At 48.8% G+C, this 12,855-nt stretch overlaps 1 protein-coding gene and 1 long non-coding RNA gene across 2 annotated transcripts in view; one reads left to right on the forward strand and one right to left on the reverse strand.

Moving 5' to 3' along the window:
- Window positions 1-1,192: 1,192 nt before the first annotated feature.
- Window positions 1,193-12,855, reverse strand: part of LOC144729696 (mitogen-activated protein kinase kinase kinase kinase 5-like) — a 33,816-nt gene continuing 22,153 nt past the window's right edge. Inside the window, exons 17-29 of the mRNA XM_078610130.1 lie at window positions 12,338-12,379; window positions 11,149-11,233; window positions 9,694-9,773; window positions 8,240-8,300; window positions 7,454-7,562; window positions 6,509-6,567; window positions 5,896-5,999; window positions 5,383-5,545; window positions 4,542-4,673; window positions 3,231-3,326; window positions 2,696-2,766; window positions 2,041-2,096; window positions 1,193-1,328 (exon numbers count right to left, since the gene is read on the reverse strand). Of these exons, the coding sequence (XP_078466256.1) occupies window positions 1,241-1,328; window positions 2,041-2,096; window positions 2,696-2,766; window positions 3,231-3,326; window positions 4,542-4,673; window positions 5,383-5,545; window positions 5,896-5,999; window positions 6,509-6,567; window positions 7,454-7,562; window positions 8,240-8,300; window positions 9,694-9,773; window positions 11,149-11,233; window positions 12,338-12,379 (1,146 nt within the window). The 3' untranslated portion in view covers window positions 1,193-1,240. The remainder of the gene's footprint in view (window positions 1,329-2,040; window positions 2,097-2,695; window positions 2,767-3,230; window positions 3,327-4,541; window positions 4,674-5,382; window positions 5,546-5,895; window positions 6,000-6,508; window positions 6,568-7,453; window positions 7,563-8,239; window positions 8,301-9,693; window positions 9,774-11,148; window positions 11,234-12,337; window positions 12,380-12,855) is intronic.
- LOC144729700 (uncharacterized) lies at window positions 5,572-9,128 on the forward strand. The gene is made up of 2 exons (XR_013587744.1): window positions 5,572-7,589; window positions 8,222-9,128. It is a non-coding gene; the product is annotated as an uncharacterized LOC144729700 (long non-coding RNA).

Genomic DNA, 12,855 nt, shown 5'->3' on the forward strand with positions numbered 1-12,855 from the left:
TTTAACATCATAAAATGCATATTTTTTTCGTTCAAAAACGCTTGAATACGAATTATCTCAAAAACAATAAAATATAGAATGGTTCTCGCTTTAATTGTATTTGCTGTTTAACGCTATATCAAATAAAAAATACAATCTGATATTTTGCACGGTTTCTGAATGACATGCACAAACATGTTCATGGGGCACTTAAAATTGAGATTTAGGGGCCTTAAAATGAAAAAATCTCGGATTTTCAAAAATGGCCTGTTGTGTTCTAAAAGCGACATATGCACAAAATGTCAGCTTTCTACCTTGTCGGAAAGTACCCAAGAGGTTTTTGAGACATGCATATATTAATTAAGATTTTCTTTATTTATATAGATGACGTGTGTACATTATGTTGATCTGGGAAATGCAGAGAATATGCAGAATATGCCGATATGCTTCTGAAAAAAAGCATTTTAGCTCAATGCGCCTTACCTGGTAAAATACAAACAAAATTTAAGATGAATACATTCTATTTGAGAACATGCAAGGTACATCATATTGAAAGTCATGAAAAGTGGATTTGGGCAGGACATGCCCCCTAGATAGGATGGTAGCAGCCAGTGGTCGAGATTCACGACGGATCGAGAGGATGACCCCCGTGGAGATGAAGCGATGAGCTCAGTTTCTTGTGTGGGAGTGAAATGGATTGTGGCATCGGCCAGGACCATGATAGATGGCGATGACGTTGGGATGCCTTCATTCAGCATTTGATAGAACATGGCTGCTGTTGATGATTATGATGAGATACGTTCTTGGCTTGTGTGTCTCGGGCTATCAGTCACGGGCTTAGAGCTTAAAGGGAGGAAAAGGTAATTTAAAATGCATTGTCAAGCACGTTGGTCTGTTACATAATACACCTGCTGTGATGGAGACATATGCAAATGTAAGAGCTGGTGTTTATGAACAGTTGTGCATGGAGCAAATTTCAGTCACATGTCTTTAAAAAAATTGGGATGGCATAGTGTGATGATTCGCACACGGGGCTATGAACCCGGTGACTTGAGGTCAATTCCAGAGCTGACATCCCTGGCGAGTAGAGTTTCCACAACACCATTTTCACGATACGGTACAATCTGAGAACGTTACCCATTGCACCAACGCTCCCGTTCCATAACGTACTGTGAAACCTCATAATAAATTAGCAGCACTCGCACACAGCAACGGCAGTCATGCTTTGTATTTATTTGCATTGCTTCACATGATACATCTCTTAATAGCTGTTCTCGTGACCTGCGAGGATGTATAGATTCCCAGGGCCCGCTGGTTCGCTCACGTCTCTGCTTTCCAACACCACTAACCTGCACACACACACACATATATGATGAACCCCTGTTTTTAGCGAGCACCCACCCACACGGCGAGTGGCCTAACAATTATCTTAGCCCCGCTTATTGATCATAGGCCACACATACTCCTCCGACAATCCTGCCCACAACTCAAAAGCCCCTACCCTTTTTCTGTATCGCGAGTCCAGTAATTGACACGTTTCACCTCCGATTAGCACGTTGGGCTACGTGCGGTGTGAAAGAAGTTCAACATACTGTACATGCATATGGGAGGAAAGCGGAGTACCTGGATAAATTCGATGCAAACAGGGGGAAGCACTCAAAGCTCCGCACAGATGGATTATTGATAAATCCACTTGCTGTATTTTAAGCTGCTGGTCACTTTGAGACGCATCATGCTGGTGAGTCCTCCAGTTTTTACTCCAATATGAGACAAATACACAACATTGAGCAGCCTACAGTCATCACGACCAGCAGGCGGAAATGGTATATAATCAAGAGAGAATGTGAGCTGCTTGATTCAATTCCTGAACAAGGCCCCAGTAGGTGGAGCGTAACGCCGGACATCGTTATGAATAACACACGGTCCCGTGATCTCCTGCCAGCAGCGTACCTTCAATACTTAACCTGGCCCTAAAGTGCATAGAGCCTGGCACGAACGCCGTGGTGACATCACCGCTACTTAGTGGCGAATGGCAGTTGTGTTGTTGTTGGTGAGACCAACCTTTCCGTTCCGAGTACCCGGAATATCCGGCTCCTGTCCGTGATTTCCTGGGTAACCTGGAAGATAAGAATCGTCGGGTCAAACCATCAGTGTTGCAAATGAGACTAACCCTGTCTCTTGAGGTCTAACCTGGTTAAAATAAATACTAGAAACTTGAATGTGACGAAAAATATAAGTAGCTTAACTAGTAAGCATAGAACGATGCATGCATTGTTTGATTACAACTGATATTTTACGCTTACAACACGTCAAATTGTGCAACTAGAATTAGTTATAATGTATGCATATTGTACGCAAATTATATGATGAACGACGAACTAACATCACAGACAAAGGCTTGAATAAATTTTCACGGATAGTCATCCACTACACTCCGGCTAAGATTAGAAACACAGCCGCCAATAGCGCTGGGCTGCGCAGTGGCGAATCCAAGGAGGGAGCAATGGGAGCAATCCCACCCCCAGCCCTTAAAACCCCAACAATTAGTATTTTATTGGTAATTAATTAACAGAGATAATACATTGAGCGTTTTTTTAAATTTCTCACAAATGTAGGACCCATATTTCAAAAGCTTTATATTTCAAGACCGGCCCCCACCGCCACCCCCCCCCCCCCCTGTTTGAGAGTTTCTAGAACTGCCCATGGGGCTGGGTACCTCTCCGGTGGAGATGCTTCTGCCCTGCATGCCGTGCCTCCAGAAGGCCAGGACACTGTCCTGCAGGGACACTGCACGCAAAACAATGCACGGGCATCCCGATACGTACACCGTAGCCAGTCGTAACTGAGTGGCTGAGCTAAATTCGAATAATGTTCCAGGAGCGAACAGAAGGATGACATGTTGTGTTCACGGTGGATCGGGATCAAAATGACGACATAAGGACACGAATAACAGCAGGATGGAGTGGCTTCTGGAAAGCAGGGCACATTTCCCGCTATGGTTAAATGGCTCAGAGACAAGGATAACGATAAAAGAATATGGAACAAAAGCTGAAAAATACGCAAAGAAGAAAAGAGAGAAGCGTGCTTTGAATTCCACCGAGAAAAAGAAAAATACAGGGATCAGGGAACAATAAAATTCGAGACATCTTATTGACCGTTAAGGAAAGTGAGTGGGCTTGGGCGGGCCGCATCAATGCGAGGGATGGCGGTCAATGGACGAGACTGGTGATGGAATGGCAACCAAAGCTTACCAATGGACTCAACGTTGAAGTCGAATTCCATCTCGGGGGTCAGACCCCTGCGGGGCCTGTGCAGACGTCCCTGCAGGTTGATCAACTTCGCACTGCCTGCACACAAAGACAAAGATCCCCCGTGTAGCCTTTAACAGACTGCTGAGGCAAGTGCTGTTAGCGAACAGCTATAAAGATTGGCACGGCACACGAGGGCTCCCCAGTGCCGATGTTTACCAGGTGCTGTACTCATTTAACGATAAGACGACCTACAGGAGGCGAAGAACTGGTTGAAATATTTCCCACCGATATTGGTCATGAGCGGGAATCGGTAAACGTGAGCGGGGAATCTATAACTGCAAAGTGTAACATAGAATCACGATTAGGATTTTTCTCGTATTATTGTCAGCCTACACGATAAGCCCACGTAGTAGGCTTGTAGCCTACATAGTACTATGTATGTAGCCTACAAAGGCTTACAATATGCCTGCCAGTGGCATTGCTATCGGGTGTGCAGGGTGTGCAACTGCACCGGCGGCCCACAGACCAGAGGGGCCCAGGTCCTGGGATAACAAGATGGCAGAAATTAGTCAAGGGGCCTCATTCCTTTCCTCAAAGACAAATATCCCCCGTATAGCCCTAACAGACTGTAGGGGCAAGTGCTGTTAGCGAGCAGCTATGAAGGCCGGAACGGTACATGAGGGGGTGGGTGGCCAGCACCACGCCCGACCGCCTTTGTCTCCCCAATGGCGATGTTTACACATCACACCAGGTGCTCATTTCAGGCTGAGTCAACCTAGGGAAGGCCCAGGACCGGTTCAGATAATCGTCACTGGTGTTGGCCATGAGCGGGAATTTAACTCGGTCGCCTGGTTCGTAGCGCAGCGCGCTAACCACGACACTACCGCTCATTTCCTCACGCTATGCCACTGCCGTAACGCTGGCACTGACAACCACGCTCATGATGGCATCAACATTGATATTGATTCATAATGGATGGTTTGGGTCGGAGCGTGTAAATAAAACGTGTGTCATAAACTCACCTCCACCGCGACACAGCTAATTAATAAAGTTGTCACGTGAACAAAAGTGCCAATTTATTACTGCTTCAGCAATCCAAAACATTAAAATTGGTATGATGTTTCACTGATAATTACAACCAGCATCATCAGGCAGTATCCAGAATTGTGAAAATTTCCCCCATGATATTACGTCTGCATTGCTCGCGCAATTCCGTGGAATCACCCAGGACGCGGCTGTGCACGACAGCGCTCCGAGGTACGACCCGGGAACACGTCCGAGAGGGACAAGCGATTGGAGTCTGGGGCTCACCGCCAGCACAGACGAGCAGTCGGTCCCTCCCGAGCTGCGCAAGAATGAGGCCTTCATCCTCCTCCACAGCTCCTCCTCCGCCCCCTCCGCCCTCATCGCTCCCATGCCACTCGGCCGCCAGATCCGTCAATCCTACAGGCGGTCCACACGGGCCCCATGCACACAGCCATGGTTAGGGTGAGGGTCAGCTGTGGCAATTTTTACCAGTGGTGTAACCAGCTTAACAGCATAGCACACATGCGGCATAGAACACACATGTACAGCGTGAAACACGCAAAGATCCCACCATATAGCCTTGTAAGCTGTTGTTGCTGAGCTTAGATGGGGGGTGAGGGGAGGAATTTCGTATTCATGCCATTGCTATCCTGCAAAGCTACCATTAAGGTGCTATGTCTCACAGACAAGTGTAGTCTGCGAGTCGGGGGTGATGTTGTTATCTTGTTTTGCCCAATAAAGTAATTTGTCAAAATATTAAATTTTTTGCACCGTGACAACAGCACAAATGCTATACTCTCTTTCGAGTGACGTCACGGGGTCTCTAACGTCCGCCATGAGGCAGACGGCGCATGCTGTTTTCGGCTCATACAGCGTCAGCATTAACCAGGGAGGCTCGCTGCGCTCAAACCGCGAACCCCTGCAACGAGCGGGCGAACGCCCTGCCACTCGGCCACGTGACTGCCCGCTCCTCGCAGCAGGGCCCACGGCGCTGACCGCCCTGCGTCACTGCTGACCGTCGTCACCGTTGAACGATGAGGTCTCGCGGGCGCGCAAAACCCTCATGTGGCACGGGTGGCACGAGTGGGGGGAGGGGGCAGCGCAGCGGCGGCAGCGGACGCGGCACCTGCGGGGCTGGAGCCGAGGTCGAGGGAGCGCAGCAGGAAGGGGCGGCCCGAGGAAGGGGCCTCTCCGCGCGCCACCCCGACGCACGCGGCCGGGAAGTCGCTGTCGGGGCTGACGAGCGGCTCGAACACGCGCAGCGGGCTCGGCAGGGGCACCTCCACCTGCTGCAGCGGCCCGGGGGGCAGTCAGGGCAGGGGCGGGAGGGGTAGTTTGACTACACGTGGCCGTGTGAATATAACTCACGCGTAACAGACTGTTGGGGCAAGTGCTGGTAGCGAGTACCTATGAAGGTTGCCTTTGTCTCCCCAGTGCTGATATTTATGTACCGTACGAGGTACTCATTTTAAGGCTGAGTTAATGCCTGATTGTTGGTGACAAGTGGAAATCGAACTCGGGTTGCCGTGTTCGTAGCGCAGCGCACTTACCACTACACTACTAATCGACAGTGCTGGAACTGTTTTTGCGTATGATCCTGGGAAACGCCCCCCTCCCACACCCAGACCCCCCCCCCAACCTTGATGAGCAGGAACTTGTGGAGCGGGTCGTACCACTGCAGCACACGCACCCCTCCGGAGTGCGCCACGCACAGGAAGCGGCTTTCCGTGTGCACATTCTCCACTGGGTGACGACGCGGACATGGGGGGGGGGGGGGGGCGAAACAAAAACAAAGATCCCCCGTATAGCCTTTAACAGACTGTTGGGGCAAGTGCTGTTAGCGAGCACCTATGAAGAACACAGGGCAAGACACACACGCAGACACTCAGTCACTAAATCCGGCAAGTGATCAAGGAATTGATTCAGACAAATTCAGCAATATCAATCAAGAAATATATATTTTTGTTTCCATCAAGTAAAACATTTAATAAATCAATGCTATTGATGAAACTATTAATCAATGAAAATTAATCAACGTCATAAATTGAACACCTCGTTTGAAATGACACAATAATGAAAGCCCTGCTATGGGACTAGCTGAGCGCCCATTGAGACCTGGGAAAATACACGGATGGAATAAATACATCCGTTGAACAATTCACCAAATAAATGCACTGTGTGTCCAGTTAAGTGGAACAAGAGGGTGCTGTTTTGGATGAAACAAGAGTTCTGGGTCTTGTGAGCTCTCTCACCGACTCGACACCGCAGGCAGCCCTTGGTATTGGGGACCTTGGTTGAGAGATTGAACTTCCTGCAGGCCACACGAACGCACACACACACACAGGTGACTTAGGAAGCTGCCAGACAAAAAAATATGCCGTCTCACGGGTGGAGCAGCGGTGCCATGGTTAGTGCACTGCGGGATAAACCTGGCAAACTAAGATCGATTCCCAGTCATGGCTGAAATCTGTGGCGAGTTAAATCTGAATAGATCCGAGGCTTCAATATCACCAACCAGCACTGACCAGCAGAGCCGTCCCTAGGGTTCGGCGATTCAGGACGACTGCCCCAGGCCCCGCGCTTTGGGGGGGCCCCGCGGTTTGACGTCACGGTGTCAGTTGTAACACTTCCGATTTAGTTTGAAGGAGTCGTGGGGCCCACACAGTGGGATTTGCTCCGGCGCCTTGCAGCCCACCTATGGACGGCCCTGCTGACCAGTGTGGTGAAGTCAAACAACCCACAAAATCGTCACTGTGTGGAGATACCGCCGTCATCCAGCAGTGGATTGGCAAAGGGGCTGTGAATTATTATTTTTAAAAGCATAGCTTGCCAGCATGTGAGACCTACGTTTGTTGTGCTGTGCTGGTCATAATAGGCGCTCACTAACATGACAGCTTGTGCATGTGAGAGTGTGTGTATGAGCGTGAGCTGTTGCCACAGTGGGGAGCACAGGCGGTGTACCTGCCCATCATCTCAGTCAGTCCATAACACCTGGGTCTGTTCTGTCATATGCCGGATAGCATTTAACACTTCGCATGAATTCCTCAAAGTGCACAGCAGCCTGGCACCGTCACTTATTTGCCGAACGGCGGCTGTTGTGTGCATATGAGCTGCGGTAAACGTAAAGGTTCAAACGCCTCTCCTCTGCACACACACACACACAGGCAGGTGCACGTGTAAAAGGTGAGCCGGGGTACCTGGGCAGGAGCCCCAGGTGAGCCGAGATGTGTGCCGTCACCCGCCTGTCCCTGCGAGCGCGAGCGAACAGCCCTGGCAGGCAGTGCGAGTACAGCTGTGCCGATTTACCTGCGGGCGAACACCGGGAGGGGACAGGTGAGTGGACCGATGGGTGCGTATTGGCACGGGTTTTGACCATTGCCTGTGTATCGATAGTTCAATGTTAATGTGCCATTTTATTGATCTGGTCTGGGACTGTATGGTTGTTTTTCGTGGCCTTGCCCAATCCTGCTGATGCATTTGATTTGTATAACTAATGAACGTAATTTTTTTTCGTGACTCGCTTACCATTTTCTCTATTTTGCACTCCTATCATTTTTCGTATTGTTTTCTGTTGTAACTTGCAAAACCGCCCATTTGGACAGGTGTGAAAAAGAGCTTCATAGCTCATCGGATTCCTCCTGCAGTCTAAATAACGATTCTAATTCTGATAGGAAAAAAACATTAAAATCACACAGGGGGGATAGACAACATTTAATTATTTGCAAACCAGGGCCCATTCCAGCACCCATTGCTACACCACTGCTGGCCCCAGCGTACGCGAAGCGGTGAGAACGGCAGGATAATGGGGAGTGGTAGCACACTGCGCTACGAAACCCGGCGGCCCAAGTTCGATACCCACTCGTCAACATCGGTGATGAATATCTGAACCGGTGTGGGCCTCCCCTGGGTCGACTCAACGGTCTGTTAAGGCTTTTCGGGGGATCTTTCTCTTTGTGGCGGGACAGTCATGGCGACGCACGCACCGGACACGGACACAAGGACGTCGCTGCACACGTAAAGCCACGTGGATCGCCGCCCATGCAGCTGCGCTCGACACAAAGGGGCGGGGAGGAATATATCGCCAAGGATTAGTTTCCGCGCCTAGCACACCACATCCAGTATAACCTCTTGCTATGGCTCTGGCTTCGAGCCACGTGCCACCAACCTCGAATATACACGTGTCTGACCCGGAATATTTTCGGTGAGAAATGTAGCGTCCCCGGGTGGCACTGCGGTGAAAAATACCACTGCCACCAATTGGAATTGTAGGTTTCAGTGACCATTCAACCAATCCACCTCCCCCTCTACCATTCACTTCAAAGTTACAGTTTGACATTTTTCACCAGTACAGTATTTACGGTCTAATTTGTACCATTTCACTTTTTGTCCCTTTTTAAAATAAATGTTTAACAATGATCTATTTTTGCTAAAGTATTCCAAAGTATTCCAATTCTTTCTAGATTTGATGTTTTCGTGACTGCAAGGATCCATACTCTTTGGTTCATTCCAATTAGTATTTTTTACTTGTATTATTTTTTACCTACGTGACTTTACCGAAAGAACCAAAGAGTATATTCCAATCCTGATTGTGCTATTGGCATCAGGTCACGAGACAAAAACGTGTTAAAGGCGTGTTTAATATTCTGGACTCTCACAGAGCCGTCACACGTGTAATAGAAAACAGCCCACGGAAGGTGATGTCAAAGAACTGCTTCTGAGGTGCCGTCACACGTGACCATGTATGTGTGTACAGTATTGCGTGTGTGAGCATATGAGGAGCGCTCGTGTAGTGGTTATATCTCGCTTCTCTACAAACTTGGCATCCCAAGTTCAATTCTCGCTCGCAATTAATAAAAGTGGCAAATATTTCAACTTGTTCTGGGCCTCCCCTAGATGGACTCAGCCTCAAATGAGTTAAGCTATTCGGGGATCTTTGTCTTGTGTGATTGTATACGTGTGCACCTAGCCTGCCACAAGTGCCATGGCGACGTCACCGCCACCTAGTGGTGAATGTTGTTATATACGTGTTTATGCATCAAATATACTGTGTCTATCTATTGAGTTTATGTCAATGAGTATGCAAGTCAGTTTAACACATAGGCTTTCGCGACCAATATCATCCATAATAGAGGTGTTTTGGGGTTAGATCGCGTAAATATAGAAATGTGTCGTTAAACCCGCCACCACCCGACACAGCCAATTAGTAAGGTTTGTCACGTAAACAGAACATGCCAATTCGTTACTAGTACAGCACACCGGTGTGTTGGAGAGCAAAGCCACAACATTTACAATCGTAAATGATCGTTTATGTGACAAACCTAACTAATTGGCTGTGTCGGTTGGTGGCGGGTTTAACGACACATTTATATATTTACGCGATCTAACCCAAAATAACCAGTATTATGGGAGTATGCAAGTGTGTGTGAAAAGTGGTTACCCTCTCCAGAGTAGCCTCGTGCAGCTCGTTGAGGTTGAGCGTGTAGATTCCCTCTTCACATGCCAGGAGCACGTGCTGGTCTATACAAAGACAAAGATTCCCCGTATAGCCTTTACCACGCTGTCTGGGGCAAGTGCTGTTAGCGGGCACCCATGAAGGCCGGCACGGCACACGACGGGGTGGGTGGCCGACACCACGCCCGGCCGTCTTCGTCTCCCCAGTGCTGATGTTTACACACCGCACCAGGTACCCATTTGAGGCTGAGTCGAACTAGGGGAGGCCCAAGGACCGGTTGAAATATTTGCCATTGTTATTTGTCCTGAGTGGGATTTGAACTTGGGATGCCAGGTTCATAGTACACGTACACACTAACGTAAAAACCTTCCATACAGCCTTAAACACTGCTGTTAGGGCACCAATTGACGTGCCAGTGTGGGGAGAGAGGGGTGGACCATTAAACCCTTCACCTCCCTCACTTACCATCCCTACGATTTTGGAGCAACGTCACAATCCGAGATCACGGTTCTCCGATTGCCGGGGTAAGCGCTCTCTCTCGATGATATAATTTAGTCTCGTCTGTACCGACTGTCTTGTTCATCGTGTACCACGCACCATTTATCCTGTCTGCCCGCGGTTGAGATGAGATTAACATATGGCGCTGTGAGTTTCCGAGACATTTAAGTATGTATGTATGTATTTTAAACTTGTTTCGCACCGTACGTAGCCAGCCGTGCTAATCAGAGGTGCGGGGGAAGGACAACACGCAATTCCTTAGCCTCACAACGCAGACAACACATCCCCTTCCCCCGATCTCTCGCTCGATGAGATTATGTAAACGTATCTTTATGCAACCTAATGGTTCTACGTCCCCCCCAACCCCACCACCCCCCACGCCGGGAGTGCATGGTCTCAGCAGCATTGATTCAATACAAGCAAACTCCCGACCGGTTTCGATACGCGGTTACCATGTCCCATCAGCAGCACACTCAGACTCAATGCTGACGAAATGCCAGGAGTGTAATCCTCACATTGGCATTGGCGGACAGTAATATCCAATGTGAGGACAACTTCCGTTTGTCCCCACTAGAGGTCGGTGGAGGCATCCAAAGCCAAGTATCAGCAGAGAATTAGCGCAACAGCGTGCGGGTGGGAAGTCAGAGTCTGCTGTTTCGTTACATTCCGAGCATGTGGTTGTATGTGCAATAACCGGGTGAATATGGCGTTATAACAGAACCGATAGATTCCTTTTGTAAAGAACAACGTCTCGCAAAGCGGGGTGGTGTTGGTGGGGGGGGGGGTGTCGGGGGGAGCGGCCGTGCCAATGTGAAGATAACGCCCTGGCAGTTTCAGCAGCAATGCTTCGAGCAAGCCCGAGCTCTTGCTGCTGATGAGGCGCAGCAAGAGTGTGTCGAAACCGGTCCGGAGTTTGCTCGCATTGAACCAACGCTTGCCGACCTCTCGTGTCGCGGTGCACCCACGAGGTCGCATGGTGCACGGTCAGCGGGCAGCGGTTGAACACCTTGGAGAAGCACGCGCCCATCTGCGACGGCACGCGCGCAACAATCGTGAAGATGTACGCACCCGGTACCCTACATCCTGTATACTTCTCGCCATGGCTATGGCTATATTATTATGATAGTGTGCTGTTTTTGAGTTGTACGCCTTTTGGCGCGTCATCTGGTCCAACACCAATGGAGACTAGGCTCTAAGAAAAGCTGTCTCGGGTGTGGACCAATCAACTTCAAGGACAGTGTATATCATTATCAGAGTTGTTTCTTTTTGTTTGCATTTTGACTGCTTGTGTTGTGGTTATTGCAAACATGATGTCTTGTATAAAGGTGTCCGTTTTTGTACCAGTTGAAAGGGTAAAAACCTATTACTATATTTTGCCACTGGTAAAGGAGGTCTCATAGTGTAAATCGTGAACATGTACGCACCCGGTACACCACATCCCGTATACTTCTCGCCATGGCTGTGGCTATATTATCATGCACGTACGTTGTTGGACTTCTTTCGCACCGAACGTAGCCAACCGTGCCCATCGGAGGTGCGGGGGAAGGGCAACAAACTAACCCGCAAAAAGGCAAGGTAGCTATCGAGTGTGCAGGCAATGCAGCTGAAATTGGAACCCACTGGCCGAAGGGGGTCCAGGCTCCGGGCTAGAAAGGAGGAGGGCCCCATTCTACCCCTTGCACCCAGGGCCCATGCTGCTCGCCACAGCATGGCACGGTGCGGTCAACGATGGTGAGGTATTGGTGAAGGGAGCAATTGACTCTCCCCCCCCCCCACCCTTCGTACCCTGAATATTGGTATTTTACTCATATTTTAGCAAAGATAATACTTTTTTTATATTATTAATGAAGAGCCCTTTTTAAAAAATATATTGAAATGTTGTGGCTGCCCCTCCTTGGGATGTTTCTCGATGCGCCTCCCGTGGTGACGTCAGAGATCAAATGCGCTTCTGTGGTCTGTCTGGAACGCTCTTCCTTCCCCTATTAGGAAGCCACTGGAGCTCTGCACTTTTTAATCATCTAGATTGACAAACGTATTTCTTTACAACTGCTTTTCGTGGTGAGATTGTTGGCTACGTACGGTGTGAAAGAAGTCCAACGCACTGTAAATACATGCAGGTCGCAGAACTCACGTGGACAGCAGGGGTGGGAGGAAGCCCATTGCTGAGCACTTTCTGAAATCCAAGAGAGAAGGACGGGCGTGAGTTAGAAGAGAACACCCTCGCTTAAAAGTCAACGTAAGAATCGATGACAGACCGCAGTGCGATGCAGAAGTGCACTTCAACGAAGCCGGGGAGAGGGCAACGCTACTCACAGGGAGGAAGAAAAAAAAACTAAATAGTTTACGGATAAAAGCTGTGGCCAATTCAGACTCTTACACAACATATTCACATTCCGAGAACGAAAAGATTAAATGGATGTCACCACATCCAGAATAACAAGAATCTCGAGGCCAACCATTGAGGTATAGGAAAGGTTTCTGTATAATTGACCAGATAAACACTATTCATCGGATATTCTGTAAAAGTCAAATAAATATCAACGATCATTATGCCTTTGTAGATCATGACAAGACATTTGGAAATTGAGAGCAATCTAAGGCCTAAATATCTTCGACCGCTAACATGCACACAATCACACGCGCACGGGT

This window comes from Lampetra planeri, chromosome 33, assembly GCF_965212315.1.
Source record: "Lampetra planeri chromosome 33, kcLamPlan1.2.h2, whole genome shotgun sequence".
Taxonomy (NCBI): Eukaryota; Metazoa; Chordata; class Hyperoartia; order Petromyzontiformes; family Petromyzontidae; genus Lampetra; species Lampetra planeri.